At 39.8% G+C, this 19214-nt stretch overlaps 1 protein-coding gene across 3 annotated transcripts in view; it reads right to left on the bottom strand.

Moving 5' to 3' along the window:
• PALD1 (phosphatase domain containing, paladin 1) overlaps nt 1-19214 on the bottom strand; it is a 177429-nt gene that overhangs the window by 11434 nt on the left and 146781 nt on the right. For all 3 annotated transcript variants that reach the window (XM_018564903.1, XM_018564905.1, XM_018564904.1), the window contains one exon: nt 6719-6874. In XM_018564903.1, the coding sequence (XP_018420405.1) occupies nt 6719-6874 (156 nt within the window). The remainder of the gene's footprint in view (nt 1-6718; nt 6875-19214) is intronic.

Raw genomic sequence — 19214 nt, 5'->3', positions numbered from 1 at the left:
ATATACATATACATATACATATACATACATACATACACACACACATTTTTTTTTTTTTTAACCATAGATGCCCATTAAAGCAACTCTAACCCCAACCTAACTCCAAAATGTAAATACTAGGGATGCACTGTTAAATCGGCCGCCAAAACATATCGGCCGCAAATGGCCCTTTTGGCAAAATGCCGAAAGTGCCATTCTCTGGCCGAAATAGTGGCGTAACCATAGATGCCCATTAAAGCAACTCTAACCCCAACCTAACTCCAAAATGTAAATACTAGGGATGCACTGTTAAATCGGCCGCCAAAACATATCGGCCGCAAATGGCCCTTTTGGCAAAATGCCGAAAGTGCCATTCTCTGGCCGAAATAGTGGCGTGTCCGTTCTTTCTCTCCTCCCTGCATGGGTACTGCTCTGTGTCCCAGCGGGGAGGGGAGAAACTGTCACAGGTGGCCGAGCGCTGTGAGCAGCCGGCGTCTCTCCTGCCCGCACAGCTCAGCCTCCTGTGACAGTGTGTGCGGAAGGAGAGCGAGTACAAACAAACACTCAGTGATCGCAAATAATTGAGGACATACCGTGTTTCCCCGAAAGTAAGACCTACCCCGAAAATAAGACCTAGTTTGGTGGTAGGTCTTATATTACAGAAATCCCTGAAGATAGCGCTAGGTCTTATTTGCGGGGTAGCTGCACATAGCTGAATTTTAAATGTCAAGACCGGTGTTGTGTCTCATACTAACTAAAAACCGGAGCTTCCAGAGAGGCGGGACAGAGGCGGGTCTATATAGATTTATATGCAGCTGAAGGGAGATAGAGCGGTTACGGAAATAGCCGAGCGGCTAAGGGAACACATATCGACGCGGAACAGAATTCGACACAACACCGGCCGCAGCTCCCACCCCCACACATGCCCGCCCGATGGAAGCGGCATATCATCCGCCGACACCGGGACCGGCAACAGCACTCCGCCTTCCGGGACCTCTTCCAGCCCGGTACTGTCTGCCGCCGGGACTATCCTGTACTGACACTGCTCGGAGCGGAGAGCTCCAGACAGCTACAGCCAGGGGTAAAAATAAGACATCCCCGAAAATAAGACCTAGTGTGTCTTTTTTCGTGGAAAAAAAATATAAGACAGTGTCTTATTTTCGGGGAAACACGGTAACATGTTTGCTATATCCTCAATTATGAATGAGAAGAGATCTACATCACCTCCTGTTCATTCATGATTGTGGACATGGTAAACATATCTCCACGAGTTACGAATGAACAGGCGCACTCAGTATAGAGGATTCATGTTCATTTATAACAGAAGCTGCAAAAAAAAGAGATTGAGGACTCTGTGTCCTCAATCTCTTTTTCTATTTTAAAAGGGAAATATCAGGGGTCTGTTTAGACTCCTAATATTTCCCTAAAGCCAATAAAAAAGTAAAAAATGTAAATATTTAATAAAATTTGAATAAAGATAAAATAAAATAAATTAAAAAGTAATAAATAAGAATAAAAAACATTTTTGGTTTCGGCCTGACATGTTTTTTCATTTCGGTTTCTAAATTTTCCATTTCAGTGCAAGTCTGGTAAATACTGATCTCTCCTGCTGCCTCTGGTGCTAAACACTGCATGTTTAACCAGCTTTCGCATACAAATATATGCCGCTAAGCGGGTGCCGCCACTGCCACCACTGCCATGTATCCTGATCAGCACACTTCCAGTGGGCTGATGAACCCAAGGGCAGCAATGATTTTGTCACTTCCAGTTTCAGGCTGTCATTTCTCCAACTGCTGTGGTAAATAGAATCTTCAGCGGTGTCCATAAGTGACATTAGGGCTCTAATAGACCACTGATGTCTCCATTAAGAGGGCCTATCACTTCATCTGTGCTACCACATATTGGTCTTGTTAGCCTCCTATGTGGTAGCAATATAGTGAAGAGTAAGAGTAAAAAAAAAAAAAAAAGTTTAAAAAAATTAGTGACAAAGTTTAAAAAAAAACAAATATATTGAAAACCCTCCATTCCTCTGAGCACACAAATGCACCTTGGATGCACCTACATTGTAAAACTACAATTGCACCACACGTTACATATTGCCTTAAACTTCAGATTTTAATATGCGTGTGCAAAAAATAAAAAAAATGCTCTGGTCCAGAATTGGATAAGAGGACTGGTCCTTCAAAGTCTGCTAGAAATACAGTTGTGCTCTAAAGTTTGCATACCCTTGGAGAATTGGTGATATATGTACCATTAATAAGAAAACATGCGTGAGCAGGCAAAACACATTTCTTATTTCCTATGGGATTCATATTCAACTGTAGGTCATAACAGAATGGCACAATTATAAAACAAAACATGGCGACAAATAAAAAAAGGAAATTGCCCCTTTTCAAAAGTCTGCATACCCTCAGTTCTTAATATTGTTATTGCCCCCTTTAGCCCCCAGTTACCTTGTTACGCAGGTCTTTTGACTTCTTTTCTGCTCCCCACAGCTCAGTATCTAGCCTGCTCAGTGCATCCATGTGAGAGCTAACGAACTCATTAACTATTTATACACAGACACTAATTGCAATTTAAAAAGCCACAGATGTGGGAAATAAACCTTTAATTGCCATTTTAACCTGTGAGTGTCCCCTTTGTGTGTCTGTAACAAGGCCAAACATTCCAGGGTATGCAATCATTTTAACGCGCCATTTCTGTTATTATGATTTTAAAAGGAGCCAAACTATGTGATGATAAATTGCTTCATATGCTCACTGACTTCATATGCTCACTATCCTTAAATAAAAGACAGTTTTTCGGCATGATCAGTCATTATTTTCAATATCCATGCCAAAAAGTCACGATTTCTGCCAGGGTTTGCAAACTTTTCAGCACAATTGTATATACCCTCCGTGTCCCCTGCAATCCATTACCAGCCTCCAGGCCACTACAGGACACAATGGTGATGAAGAGGTTGACGGGAATTGGTAAGTATTTCAGGAGACACACGAGAGCGACACACCTGGAAGTGCCAGTTTCCTAGCAGACTTCAGGGGAAATTCCTCATCAATGGAGAGGCATTCAGGAGGAGAGATATGTATTATTATTTACAGGGAGATATTTACATTTCTCTTTACAGGTAGATTATTTTAATTTGTTGATCGCCAACAGGGTCACTTTAACTACTGGTCCAAAAGTTACCAAAAGTATTGGTACTAAAACTTAATAGTCCTGTGCTGAAAATAACCTTTGCCAGATTAACAGCACCAAAGAAGAATAAATGATCTGTAAATAGCAGGAGACAGAATTATTCTGTAGTGTGGCTGTTGGCAAGTGTGCTTTTCCAGTGAGGAATTTGACTGCTTTAGTCACATACACACAACACTAAATCGAATAGAACTCAAACTATAATTAGCCTCAGTTCACTTGTAAATTGTATTAGAATATCACATCTGTAAAACGTTTGTGTATTTTATCTGCTGAATAGTGGGATAAAGTATTTAGGGTCTTAAATTATAACTAAAAGGCAGAACTTTTTCAGATTTGGATAGAATGGTGAGGGGTTAGAACCACTGTCAGGTTTATATTGTTGTCTGTCAGTGGCATCACAAGAGGGGTGCAGCCCACAATGGGTGACACCATCAGAGGGGGGGGGCACTAAAATGACTCCCCCCCACTGAAAAGTCAGGCACATGGTCATGGAGAGAGTGTCCGACAGCTGTAGAAGAGAGGAAGGGACACGGCGGCATACCTTATCCTGCCAGATAAACGTCCCCTCTTCTCTCTGCCGTTGTCGGTCACAGAGAGATGTTAACTGAGCGTAACGTCATTAGGCACATGCGCGATGTCACGGCAGTGGTGTATTTTGGTTTTGTGCTGCCCTAGGCAAGACTAAACCCGAGCGCCCTCCCATCCCTAATCTAAATTAGTCCCACCCCTTTCTGTTTATTACATTTTGAATAACCTATCAGTCGCAGGGTACATTGTGCTATCAACGTAGCGGGACGCTCTAGTTCTACCTTTGCAATAGCCACCTTCTCTATTTCTGCAGCTACAATAACCATTCTCTCCTGCCCTGCCATGCTGTGCTAGTCTCTAGTTCTGCAGCTGCAACACCGATCATCTGCCTTAATATGCTGGGCTGTCTATTTCTGCAGTTACCCATCTTCTCCCTTGGCCGCTGGGCTGTGTATCTTGCCCCGCTCTAGAGATATAACCCTGCACAGAGCTTATAGGCTGCACTTCCCCGGACTCACCACCATGGGGGTGCCGATGAGCATGATGACCATCTGGATCTCAGCCCTGGGGTCCTGCAGAAGCTCCTCCGCTGCCTGAAGTAAGAGATTTGGGTGCTGGTTTCCCAGGGAGGTCCGGCGCACGAACTGCCAATGCAACCGGACGAAAGTCACACACACCAATACATTTCCCAGCACAGTGACCAGTAAGAGGAAAGAGCTGCAGCTGCCATATATGGTGGCAGCATTAGTGGACAAGTTGGTCTCCCATTCAAAGAAGCACAAGGTCCAGGAGTGCTGGCAGTAATTTATGAATATTGTATAAATCATTTTTTTCTCTCTTACGTAACTGGTTTGGAGGACAGCATTTTTTGGCGCCCCCCTGGAAAGTGCCGCCCTAGGCAAATGCCTAGTTTGCCTTGCAGTAGATACACCCCTGTGTCACGCACACGCATAATGACAGTACACGCGTGCGTGATGGCATCCTGGCGTGTGACACCCTGCCTGGGGATGCCTCTGCTGTCTGTGTCCCCGTTTGGGAGATTCACTCTCTCTAATTGTTCGGATCACACATATCACCAGGAATAAAAGTGAGGGTAAATCCAAAATTGTGCCACTACAATTGGAATGGAGAGGAAAAGGGGTAATCTTCCAATGGGGGCACGTGTTCCTGTGATATCCATCTAAAAGGTGCCCATACACTGCACGATTCTCGTATGAGAATCGCGGGAAATCCAAGATGGGCAGATCGAAAAAAAATTTTAATTATTTTACAACCAAATAATTAAAAAATGACTAAGGTCTTGCAATGGTTGTAAAGTGTATGGTCACCTTAAGAGGGGATTGTTCTCACACTGGAAAGATAACCTCTGACTCTCTTGTTCTACAGTTCTAGTCTACAGAACAGGATGTGAAGGGCAATCTCCTTAATGAGACACAGTTGGCAAAAAAAATTGAAAGCAGTTTTAACCCTCAACTACTGCATCCCAAAAAAAATTTAAAAAGTGTTTAGATATACTTAAAACTTCAAGATTTGCAGTTCCAAAGAGTACAGTAGATATCGTTTTTTTCTGAAACCTTCTGGGTGATAGCAATTAAAAAGGTAACTGCATAAATAGTCAACCTGTTTTTGTGTCAGTACTGCTATAAATTACTTTTTAGGTTCATATATAAAATAACACTGAAGACTGGGCATTCTCCCAAAATTTGGTAAGAGCTGACATTCATGATATAAGTGAATTCTCCCTGTTACGATCCATTCCTAGAAGTAGTTACGTTTTCTCTAGAAATGAAAACATCTGTGCTGTGCTGTTCAGTTAGAGCACTGCAGGAGATCTGATATTTATTTTAACAAATCCAGCTATGCTCTTAGGACCTATTTATCAAAGCCGAAATGGCAATTTTGTTTTTTTCACGGGAAATATCGCTTCCGGGAGGTTTACTTATTTATGAAGCTGGTGTGGAGATTGCCTACACTCATTTTTGCATCATATAATCACTAAAGATAATCTATGGCAGTAAATTCTGTTTTACAGATAATTTGATCAATGTATAGAAGGAATGAATAATATGCCTCCCCTTCCTCCTCCCCAGTCTTGTGCAAAATCAAACAAAAGGTGAAAATGGTAAATCTGCCTACTTTCCAGCTTTTTTCACTCTGACGTTGCAACTTCTATCAAATGTAAGAAAGAAATTCAACTGCAACATAAGAGAAAATGTTGTAAAGAATGAAACAATAATTTTTCAGTCTTCATACATTGACCTCTTATTTCCAAGCAGTTTGCAGCACCCTGCCAGTTCCATGTGTGCTGGAGCATATGAGGGGCACATGTCCACATTACAAGCAAGAAAAGAACATTGAAGATAGAAATGAGTGAAAAATAAATTAATCTTCAGATGTTTAGCAATTTCTCAGTGCCACTAATTAAAGGGAACCTGCACTGCAAATGTAGAGAATGCCATCGATACGTCCTGTCTGGCTGTTTATGGTTCCAATAGTTGCTAAATAATTGCCCAGCTTAAATCCCAGGTCCAGCCAAATTATTTCTTAAAATTGTGGATTGATAGGGGAAAGGTTTGCACCTCAGAAGATGAGGGGAAAACTGACCACAGGGGATATAGCAAGAAAAACATGACAGATACTCTAACAAAACAAAAATGGAAACCACGGCTCACTTCACTTCAGGTCGGTCATTCACTCGGCTGCCTACGGCAGCTTAGTGAATAGACCCCTAACTGTTAGCTGGAGAGCTCTTCAAAATGTTTCACTTACAACTAGGAAATGTAAATTGAATTGCAGAGAATGGCCCCGATGGTGCAGTGCTGAACTTGTGTGTGCTACCTGTGACAATTTTCCATTTGATTACAGAATTCTTGCATGCCTTACCAATAATCCATTTTTTGAATGACATATTGCATTAGAACAATGCATCTTCCAGTACAAGATGCTTAAAACATCTGATACGAGAGGTATAAAGTTATAGTATACACAGAGAACAGGAACAAGTAGTTCTACACACCTCATACATCCACTTGCTGAAGGGTCGTTGCCATGTGTCCTTTTTCTCCAAATGCAGGTAGGCATTAAATAAAATCAGATAGATGTATCTCTCCAAGTACTGAAGGCTGCGAAGCTGAATAAGTTGCAGTTCTTTAACATTTTTGGCCGTTTTAATCTGATGAAAAAAAAAAAAAAAAAACTCAGTGAATTTGTAAATCTTCCTTATGAGATCTGTAAAATTCCAGATATATACTATTAAAATACTAATGTATTTGAGATCCAGGTGATAATTTGAACTACTGTGTAGCTAATGGATGAGAATCTGGACACATACTGAGGTAGTCAGATGGCTGATAAGTCAGAATTACCCCCTCAGATATAGAGGCAGATCTTTCATTATGAGACAATGAAAGATTGGATGTTCATCTGCTCTCTGAGCTAAACACCCTGATCTGGCCAGGGAATGACTTTTTTGTTAACCGTTTACAAAGACTGGAGATTTCCATCTTGGCACTAAAGAATCATTCTCATAACTTTGAAGACAGCTACTGATTTCACAGACAATATATTGCTAAACAATAGATTTTCTCCCCAGCCTGCTGATTTAACCAACCAGCAGGTGTTTTTTTAAATAGATACTGAATTAAACCTGACTTTAGAGTCTTTGTTGTGATCTTTGAGAATTAATTACTTCACTGTACAAGCAGAGAGAGGTCAGTGAGGGCTTGTTTTAAAGCTCTTTTACTTCTGTATAGGTTTGTAAATATTTTAATGCATGTAGTCTGGTCACAGGTGCACTTTAAGGTGTTATAATAGTGCAGCCTTATTGTTGTCTGCGGTTATGTACTTGTATTTTCTCCCATTTAAAATAGCAATGTCAGCTTAGTGTAAGGCCCCTATAGAGGCTGACATGTTTCCTGTCTAGGTCGGAGAAGGTTAACGCTGTCAATAAACAAAGCCTTAAGTTTATCTTATGTAATCCTTTTACCGCCTATTAGGTGGGCCTAAAGTCCTACAGGGCTACAATTTACAATACAATATAGTTTCAGTACAATAGGGTTAGGAGGACCCTGCTCGTGAGAGCTTACAATCTAGTAGGAGGGGCAAGTGATACAAAAGGTAATAATTGTTTAGATTGAGTTATTGGAGAAGTAAAAGGCAGTTATGTCGAGATGAGATAGGCTTCCCTGAAGTGATGGGTTTTTAAGGATTGCCTAAAGGTGGGCAGCGGAGGAGATAGGCTGACAGATTGGGGTAAGGAGTTCCAGAGGATTGCGGGACACTCTGGAGAAGTCCTGGAGGCGAGCGTGGGAGGAGGTCATTCTTCTGAAAATGCCAGTTACCCGACAGTGTCCAGCATCAATGGTTCTAGCTCACAGGCCTGGATCAAGCATGTAGCAAATAAAGTATAAGAAAATGTCTTATCTCTATATATGTTCCCGGTCAGTGACTAAGCATTAAAATCAGTGTTTCAGCATGAGAGCCGAGCAGTAACATTTGCTGAAGTAGAGGTTAACGGTGCAAGATTATCACACAGTAGTGTCCTGTGGCAGATGGAGCAAGCATTGTTACAAGGGACAGAGGAGGAAAAATGCTGTGATTCCATGTATCAAAAAAGTGCAATTATGTATGAATGCAGTAATTTAATAAGCATTTAGTAAATTCATATGATCTATGCAATAACCTTTTTGCAGTCATAAAAAAGGTAAATAAGGGTATGTGTTAATGATTTTGTGAATATAGCCTTAGGTGTTCTACAAGTATTAATATTTCACAACATAAGTTAACTATGGCATAAAAACACATTTTAGAAGAGACGTTTAGGTAAAGACACATTTCTGCATACGTTAAAGAAATTACTGTGTCTAAGCAAACCCTGATGAGGATGTTACAAGCAAATGAAAAAGATATTATGGTAGGCTATGAAATGCATTCAGATCTGCTGGAAGGTTGCCATGTGACCTACCAGGGTCTCATTAAAGCTTCATGACTATACTGCATGGTGTTTATTTTGTTTAAAATAGTTTATTTAGGGGCTGCCATAGTTTCTCAAAGGTAATTTGTTTCCATCCTGAGAAATGCTACACGTATGGTTCAAACCATAGTCCACTAGTATGTTGTCTATAATGTATAGTGTTCTCCGATACTGTAAAAAGTTCATAAATACAAATATGTAGCGGCCAAATATTGCACATGAAATGGAGAATAGACTTGCTGGAATTATTTGCAGTGTAACACTATATATGTCTCATTCTACAGAAATATGTCAGGAATACCGTATTGTACACTTCCTTGAATTTTATAAAGGTTCTCACATACAATCTGATATACAATATTATCACTAGCCATGTCATAAGTCATCTCATTAATTGTACACAGCTTCCCCTCGCTTTCTCGACAATTGCACTTCACTGCCCGCAGCCATTATTGGTGATGAATGCCAGAAAAGAGATGAAGGAACGTTTATCCAGTGGGATAAGGTATATCCATGACCAAGTGCCTGACCTCTCAGAGGGGGTGACACCAAAATGACTGTCACCTGGTGCGGGTACCCCCCTTGTGAAGTTACTGAACAGGTAGAGCTTGTTCAATATGCAAGGTAATTGTTTACATAGTTTAGTAAATGTTGGGAAGCTCTGCTGACCTCAGTCATCTGCAAGCAACATTTCTGTTTTTCTTTTAATTTTCCTGGTCTGTGATTGGTTATTCTTTGCAACGTGACTTTTCACCACACTCAATGACACCTTTCCTTAAAGTATATTAAAGTCACATTTTCTTTACATAGATCTACTGCTAGCAAGCAGTAGATATATGCAAAAACATTTAACAAAAATAAAAAAGATACCAAATAGGTAAATACTTACCTCTGTCTCCGCCGCTCTCTCCCAGCTGTAGAACTGTAGCTTATTGAGCAGCCGTGCAGGAGGATCAGTGCAGGCGCATGCACAGTGGAGATCACTGGTGAGGAAACGAGGAGACACAGTGAGTCAATGCATGCAGCCATGAGCGTACATGCCGGACACACACAGTGGGACAGGAAGAGACAGCAGAGGGACTGCTGAAAAGTACTGGAATGAAGATGATGTTGATCGGAACAAGAGGCAACACTTAATGTAAGTCCATACAGCAGCATTAGAATTGGGGAGAAAAAAGGGAAGGTTTATTGTCACTTTAAGTACATAAATGTAAGCAGAATTTCAAGACTCAGTAAGGGCTTATTTTCTGTATTGAGAATCCAAAGTAGTATCCTTGTGTTTACAATTGTGAAGGAAAAACAAAATCGGCACGTTATACAAGCATGCTCTTATGATATAACCAAACTGATTCCCTTAAAAAGAGCTGAATTCAACAATAAAAGAAGGATTTGTGCATTTGTCTGGATAATAAAGTATGGATGCACTTACTACGTCATTTGGTTTGGATGTGAATATTAAACTGAGCTAAGAAAACATGAGCGAGATATGAAGATAACAAGCAGCCAACTCACCAAGCAAAATGGTAATGTTCTGCTGCGGAAGTACAAATATATGAAAAATGACGTCTGTATTACTTGTACACACAACATTAGCATCAGTTCAAAAATCCTTCATAGATAATACTGACACTATTCCCCAGTATCTGCAGTATAAAGCACGGGACAGCATCTCATGTCTTCCAAGATTTTCATACTACACCTTGTTTCCATGTAGTATATTGGCAGGAAGGGGGTGCAACTGTGCCCTGCGGCTAAATTTACCTTGCAGGAACAAGCTGTAATCCCTATACTTCATATTACTTTCTCCTAAACACTAACCGCTTTTTTTATGCAACAAAGTTTCCTGGGGTTATCCGATTCAGGTGGGTATAAAAACAAACCATCAGCCTAACCTTCCCTACACATAGTATGTGGAAACCTTTATCCCTCTGTGCTCTGTGATATGTCAGTGTCTGACTTGAGGATATTCTCATAAAGAAAAGTTCATTTCTGACATGCAAAATAAACTTATTGCAACAGACTTTAAAACATGGAAAATTTTACCATAGCAATGTTTTTTTTACCGTGCCCAAAGAGCACAAATAAATATTGCTGCCAGGCAGGGAATTAAAAACAACATGCCAAGGATATCACAGCAGTGGAAATAACATTACCTTGTTCTCTTCCCCTATCCCCCAGTCATTCTGACCTTATTGTTCCTGAATCCTTGAAATAACAGAATTTATCCCAGCACATAATAGTTAGTAGTGGTAGCCTCTGCCCTTTTATTTTTCTTAATCAAAATTCAGATATAAGAAATTACTTTTATATACGTAGGCGAAAAAATTGACATATGCCAATGGTTGTGTTCCATAGCTGGTTAAATGACAATACAGCATCTGATACTGAAGCCAAAAATGGAATTCATTGAGAGATGTAATTTTTATTTTAATCAGCTTTACTAAAAATGTTTGAAGGGAATAGTTGATAGGGTTGAAAAAGCACATTTCAATTGCTTTACGCTAGCACACTCTGAAAGTATCCTTATGACAAGTACCATTTCCCCAAAGGATTGTACATTTTATTTGAGCAGGTTTGTGCAGGTTTGAGCAGGTTTCACCCATACAAAATAGGAATATAGAATGCATTTCCAGGAAGACTGTGTGAAGTTCTATTGGTAATGTCTGCAGTAAATACAGGTCTGGGAAGAACATTCCTCTTTAGGATGCGATTGCATCCGAACAATGTAAAAACTTCACAATCCCAGGTATTGAGATCTTCCATAATAAGTTTCTGTAATGGACCAAACTGAGTTAAAACTGGCAAAAATCTGCCAGGATCGCTTCTAGGATATCTGACATGGGACGAAGCTCATCTAAACGAGAAATGAGTTTGTACATTTTGAATATTCCATCCTCTCTTGATAAATTGAGAAGGCCTGAAGCAACCAGAAACTGCCGAATAGCATATAAATGGGTACTCATAGCCGGAACGGGTAAAACTATATAGTGATGTGTAAAATTCCCCAAACCACTGTGCTATCTTGGCAAATTTGGTAACCTTTAGGTTATCCTTGGAGATAATCTGGGGCACAAGGCCAGGCAGTTTTAAGGGCATTTGCTTGCATCCTTACCAGTTTATTACCAAATTCATAAAATGATTGTCTACATCTAGACAGTTAGACTTTAATTTTGTCCATAACTAACAAGTTAAATTCTGTTCTGCTAAGAGTCAGTTTGTTCTGTTTAGATTTGGAGTCCACTGAGTAGCTGTGGTAAGCGATGGGGGAAGTGTTGATTGGAAAGCTTGGGAATAGACCTTTGGCAAAAATGTAATAAACTGTAACTACAACCCATAATAATAATAACTGAATATTGTTTGCTTAAATTTAGAGTACATTGCATAAAGTGACATTATATTAAATATCATATTTAGCAGATGAATATCATACAGGTATATAGAGACAACACCAAGCCTTCTGAACACTGTAGTTAACATGTATACCAACAAAAAAGAAAGAGAAAGAAAGGGGCTTGATGGTGATCTTTGGGAAATACCGGGGAATAGATGCAAAAATAAGGTCAACTGATTCATAGATATAATAAAATGTAATTTTAATACACTCAATTCATAATGTCAATACATATAAATATATTAAAATTCATCCAGATAAAAATCATAGATGGATATATACAACATGAATAACAAATAACCTCCCTTGAGCCCACACAGAAACCATGATTATCAATTCATATACTGGTCATTGCTCTCATTGTGTTCCTAACTTCTGTAATACAGTAGTTTAACATGTAGCCCAGAACAGCCCTTTTAAAGCCAATGGAAAAGAAGTCCTATACAGTCAGAAACCATTTGTTTGCCGTATTTCAGTTAGTAAAAAGCAACAATAAATAAGAGTCACAAAGTCTCTAAGAATAACAGACAAAACGCAAAGAAAATTCTAGCTTATAATAGAGTGTCGGTTTTATCATCTAGTCTCATTTCTGGAATGAGGCTTAGTTTGTTACCAACCACAAGCTTTAAAAAGGCTGACTCTACTGATTACCTACAAATGTTTGGCAGGTGCTCGCGTCCCACCTGAGCTATAGTGTCACGTATTACTAAATGCAAACTTGCCAATGTTTTTGTTCACATGGTAACCAAATGACATAATCACACATGCTTCAAACCACAAAGACTGAAGGAATTGGACGGCCATGAAAAACATTTTCTTTACCGAGTAGAATGCTGAGGTGTTCTATATGGCTGCCAAAACATGTCTTTAAAGAAGCTGCAGTCTTCTACACGTTGGTTAGTGCAATAAACCAGACTTCTGGTCCCTTTATAAAAAATATAAGTATAGATAGAAAGTAAACCTCTCCTAAAATTCATATTTTGGATGCCACTGTGGACCTCTTCCTGAAAATGCTAGTTACTTGGCTGGTATGCTGACCCGCTGACTTCAATACTCTGAGTCAGAACAAATATGCATATGTAAATGTCCTCCTGTGACCCTTAAAAGAACTATAGCCAAAAAAGTTTTGGCCACAGTTCTCTTTTAAAGCGTATCTAGACCAAAAAACAAAAATGTTATATATTGCAGCTTACCAGTTCTTAGACATGGTGACTAGGGATACACTGATACTGTCTTTTCGGTATCCAGTACCGATATTTTTTTTTTGGTACTCATCGATACCGAATACTGATACCGGAAGTCCCATTAAGGAAGCCAGGCGGCGTTGAATGACTTGCTGCCCGGCTTCTTGATTAGCTGGGAGGTGAGTCATTACATACCGCCCGGATTCCCATTTAGCTGGGAAGCCATCTCCATGCTCCAGGTGATGGAGCATGGGGCCAGCTTTCTTGCCAATCAGGAAGCCGGGGGGACGGATAATGACTTGCCGCCTGGCTTTCTGATTGGCCAGCTTCCCAACCAATCAGGAAGCTAGTCGGCGAGTCTTTACAACCCACCCGCCTTCCTGATTGGCCGGGAAGCCGTCTTCATGCTCCCTTGCCACCAAGTGATGCAGGAGTATGGAGCCAGCATCCCGACCAATCAGGAAGCGAAGCCGTGTGTAATGACTCACCGCCCGGCTTCCTGATACCAGAATTTTCTATATCGGGAAAGGCATTGGGAGCATTTCGGTGAGTACGAGTACTGGCCCAAATACTCGGTATTGGCACCAATCTAGTATTGGTGCATCCCAAGTGGTGACTGCATTACTTTTCTTTTTTCAGGTTTTTTTTTGCCTTTACTTTCACCTGGCAATGCAGTGAATAACACACTTACTGTCCCTTCCTGGCAATACTAGACTTTAAAATCATCTGCAAGTGTCATCTCTATTTACCCACAAGGATTTTGAACCTAACAAAGGTGACTTTTTTTTTCAATATTGATAGTGCCCTTGATGCTTTACATTTATGACAGCAAATATAGCCGTCATAAATGAACAAAGGACTCAATATAGGGTGTCTACATTTTTTTAAAGAAAGCACACTGGGGTAGTGAATTTTCATAAGCAATGAGTAGATGTCATCAAGTTCTTAGTCGCTCAGCATTTCAGTTACCCATATACTGACTATCCATCTCCAATACCTATATATTGATCCATTGGGGGATGTGCTCTTCTAAATGTTCTACCCTCCAGTGGCTCTGGTACCTACCACTCAAGATCCAAGGGGGAAAAAAATGTTCAATACGCATACCCATAATAATAATAATGCTAAATAACAAGTAAGCATAATGACACAGAAGCATGCTTGATACTGTTCAGTGTCACTGGCCCACTGGTGAATTCTATGAATTTAAGCTCAATGAACTGCAGTTTGGGGAATTCAGAATTGTGGCTCACAGCTAATTCCTAGATGTTGCAGCTGAAACAGAAAGTTGTGCTTGCTGAGGTCACAGTTTTAGGTGGAGTTCAGCTTTAAATGCTGTTCTGCTAGGATTTAAAGACATGAAGTCTTCTCCTGGCACAATCAACAGTGGAAACAAAAACAATTAAATGACCAAACATGCTGGTTTAGTTCTTTCAGTTCAACTTTCTCTAAGCACTTGTCCTAACCTTACTTGGAAGGTCACAATCCAGGATTGTAGAGCTTGGGGCAAGTAAAATCCGAACAGCCAAGACGCAGAATATCAAATGACAATGCTTGAGAGTCCCTCTGACGCACATGGATTAGCCAAAACATTGCAATAAATATGGTTTACATTTTGTTCCTTATTTTTTTTTTCTGTCTAAAATTCCTAGAATACTTCCAAATAAGAAACTATTTGGTTCAACTGCACTGCTGATGAAGCACTTTCAAAACTCTTGCTTGCATCTGTATTTTGGTTTTAATGTCTGTCCATTAAACTTCCTCACAATTAGGTTATTTGGGGCCCCAGTAAAGGGAAATAATGTTACTTCGAACAAAAATGTTTTTAGTGGCAAGGGACTATGATAATATTGCTACCCAGAACAACAGTATGTGTGAGCCATGGTGGTAAACCACAGTCTTGAGGTTTGCTGGATTTAAGGGTTTATGTGCTGTGGGGCAGCTAAAATATTCTGAACATCTTTCATTTTTTTGGTTTGTTAGCTGCAGAGAAAAATGCTGATATTACATTAGACAAATCATCACAGTATCCACTTTGGCTTTCTAGTCACAAAGACAGACTGAAGGTTAGATCGAAATGGTATTCTGCTGTAAACATCTCAGCAGCAGAAACATTTTTTTATAACATGTTTTCAGCTTTAATTGCATTTTTTATCATTAGGTAAATATGAAATAATGTGTATAAGTGGGAATGAAAAAAGAGCAGTTCGCAGGAAAATCATAAAACCCAGTGAGATGTCTGTGAACCCCAGATATAGTGCCAAACTCTACCGAAACCTAGGGGAGCAGAGTCTTGCAATTTTTTTCTGGCCTTTTTCAAGGCTAATTTGCAAGATATAATTTTTTTAAAAAGTGCACCGGGCACTACCATGGGGGACCAATGCAGAAAAATTATTTTAAAAATTCCGTTCAGCAGTGATAGGGTCTTTTAATGTGGCCTAAAGGGCAATATTTAACCGCATTGATGACCGGGGTGTTAAACTTCCTTCCTGTCCAGGCTATTTTTCACTTTTTATTCAGTCATACAATGCTATACCGAAATTAATTTATACAATTTTTGGGGAACAGGTAGAGCTTTCTTTTGGTGGTATTTAATCACCACTGGGGTTTTATTTTTTACTAATTAACCACCTCAGGGCTATTAGCCCCCGTATGTGATAGCAATAAAGTTTAGTGAAAAAAAGGAAAAAAAATGTAAGTCCCCCCCAAAATTTAAAGTTACACATAAAAAAGTATAAAAAAACAAAAAAATGTTTTAAAGTCCCCACACATGCAAACATGCGTTACACATGCAAACATACATGTTACATATCGCCGCGAACGTCGGAGTGAGAGCAATAAGTCTAGGGCCATCAATCACTGATAACACTAAACTGATGAGTGGTAAAAGCTTTTAAAGCGTTGCCTATGGCCAATTTTGGGTATGGTAGTTTTCTGCGATTTCGCAGGTGCGCGCAATTTTAAAGCTTGACATGTTTGGTGTCTATTTAACCGACGTGACCCGATCTTTTATATTTTACCAAAAAACTGGGTAATAATAAGAAAGAAAGAAAGCTCTATATGTCCCCAAAAAATGGTATAAAATTCATTTCAGTACAGCGTTGCATGACGGAATAAACGTCAGTCAAAGTATCGCAGCGCTGAATACTGAAAAATGGCCTGGCCAGGAAGGGGGGTCTAAACACCTGGTCTTGAAGTGGTTAAAGGAAAAAATTTACCGAAAAAAATAAAAAAACAGTTTTCCCTACGTTAGGTAACGAAACATTTACTATTACCCACATTTTTTATCAAATATAAAAGACGGGATTACGTCGGGTAAATAGACACCAAACATGTCAAGCTTTTAAAATTGCGCGTGCCCGCGAAATCGCAAATAAATTACCATACCTAAAATTGCTCATAGGCGACGTTTTAAACGCTTTTACCGCTTATCAGTTCAGTGTTATCAGTGATTGATGGCCCCAGAATTACTGCTCGCACTCTGACGTTCGTGGTGATTTGCAACGTGTGGCATAATCTTTGTTTTCATACTTAGGCACATACTTAGGCATACCTTATGCGTAGGGTGGGTTTAGGTAGAGCGTGCCTTTGGGTATGCCATCAGCTCTGCTCCAGAAATTCTCTGCTGAAAGCTACCAGTACCAGACCATATAAACTAATGTGTCATGCATGTCCAGGTTGTAGTACCAAGATCTCAAAACATCTACATAGTCACTTAGAAATTGCTACACTTAAATGCATATTAAATCTAATACTAACAATGCACAACATGCTCTGCATAGGCACACAGTGAATAAATGTGTGTTTATCTCAATAGGTTTTAATGAAAATGGTTTTCTTACTTTGAATCTTGATGCAACTTTGCCCTTCCTGCCCCCAAACAGTTCCCAGGCCGCCCTTTGTTCCATGAACAATTAACAAATAAAAGGTCAGATACCAGTATGTTAAACACCACACTACTCCACTAGGTCACTTCAATTAAATTTTTTTCAGGGTTTCCAGGTCAGAGCTCTGCACTGCCCAGTTTTCCCAGGCCTAGGATTCTCTGCGGATATTCAACTAGAAGTAGTTACATGCTGTTTATGCAAAGCTTAAAACCATAACTGAAAAATCCACCAAATATGTGGACTTTCTACTAGTGATCGGACATTGTAAACGGTGGTTAATCATCTGTTCATGCAGATAAAATATCAGGAAATGAACTATATGTGTTAACATTTCGTGGAGTCAATGCCAAGAAGAATCGCCGCAGTATTGAAGGCAAAAGGTGGCCCAACGAAGTACTGATGGGTTGGTCATAATAATCTGGCCATAATCACAATAAATAAATGACGCACCGCTGCCTAGGGCAGCACAAAACCATATTACACTGGCTACTAATATAAATGCCTTAGTAGCAAATTTCTGGTACAAAAAAAGGATTATTATAGTAATGCTGTTGAATTGTAAATTTATATATAACCACTTCTGGAAAGACACCGATCTTGGCATACAAATGAATATGCTTGTCATCTCCCCACATGGCAAAGGCAATTACAGTTAGCATTCCAGAACGGTTGTTCTTAATTAAACGACATCTGATATTGGAGACAAGAGATACCAGTCTCCAGTTCTCAAGTCCCAACCAATACCACATACTGCTGACATGCTGACAGCCTTTATTGTGAAATAACATAGCATAAACTGCCAGTATAACCAGATCTCCGGTAGTAGGGTCTGCTTTGGTGTGACTTTCAGATGGGAAAGGAGATTTTACAATAGGGAACGCTTTGTTCCAAGCGTACTACTCAAATGAAATACCACAATAGTTGATCCACAGGTATTACAATTGCACAGTGGAAGGCATAATGTATACTGTTACAAAGTTTTCCTACTGATGTATTAAAGACAATACACATTTCTTCTAAATGTTTGCTTTGTTTTTCTAGAAACTCAACTCAACAGACTTGTTTACATAACTAGCAGACAGAACCAAAAACTAGCTTATCTTGAAGCTTGGAATAAAAGCCTATGTCTAGGGACACATAAACCCCTTTACTGTGTTCTTTGTCACAGTGGCAATATATGTACCGTCAAACTCCTTAGCCTCATCAGCTACATATGGTTACACCATATCCAGTTGTGTAAACAATGAAACATGGCACTTTAGGGTACAGTTCCTTCACAGCCCAACTAAAAGCAAAACTTTTCTTTTTATGTTCTGAGTAGAGTGAGGAAGTGTTTGACCTTATGTCAGGCTTTTACTGATGGTTCTGATTTGGGATGCTTTACCCTCACTTTTTATTCCTGAGAAGCCATGACAGGCAAGGTGAATAATGGGGGTTACTGGGACATGAAGGCTCAAACAGTAATGAAAACCAACCTTTTTTTTTTCTTTTTTTACTAAAGTGTATTTTTTTTAAATGTCTGCCCCCTCCCCCAAAAAGGATTTCCTATAACTTCCTGTCCCTCAGACACTTGGACAGGATGATTGAAAATCTTTGCCAATGAGGACAATGACCGAAATAAAAATGTGAAAAAGGTTGTAATCCTTCCCCTACTCTATCTAAAACAAAAACAACAATGTTTGCTGGAGCTGGGCTTTAATGTTCATATCCCGCTTTTAAAAAACCTAAAGCCTGTCCCTAGTTAAAAGAAAACAATCTTCCCTTGTATCTACTTGATGAATGTGGGTGGATTCTTCTTGTAGTGCCCATGCTGCTTACTGTTGATGTCTACAAATCCCATTGCCTGGCAGAAGTGTCCATCACAGGGTCCTGAAGTCAAAAGTGATGTTACGAAGTAAAAGCATGATGAGGCACCGTGAATAGTCACCCTTACTTCCTGCCACTGGCCCTAAATGCTGGATTCTCACTGTTTAATAACACATGCTAAATAAGGGCAGTCCATTAATTTTAAATGGGCTAATAGCACAACCCCCCCCCCCCCCAGAAAACAACCGCCCCCATTTTCCTAAAAAAAAATT

This window comes from Nanorana parkeri, unplaced genomic scaffold (genome assembly GCF_000935625.1).
Source record: "Nanorana parkeri isolate BGI_ZX_2015 unplaced genomic scaffold, ASM93562v1 scaffold793, whole genome shotgun sequence".
NCBI lineage: Eukaryota > Metazoa > Chordata > Amphibia > Anura > Dicroglossidae > Nanorana > Nanorana parkeri.
This window is presented reverse-complemented; position numbering and strand designations above follow the sequence as displayed.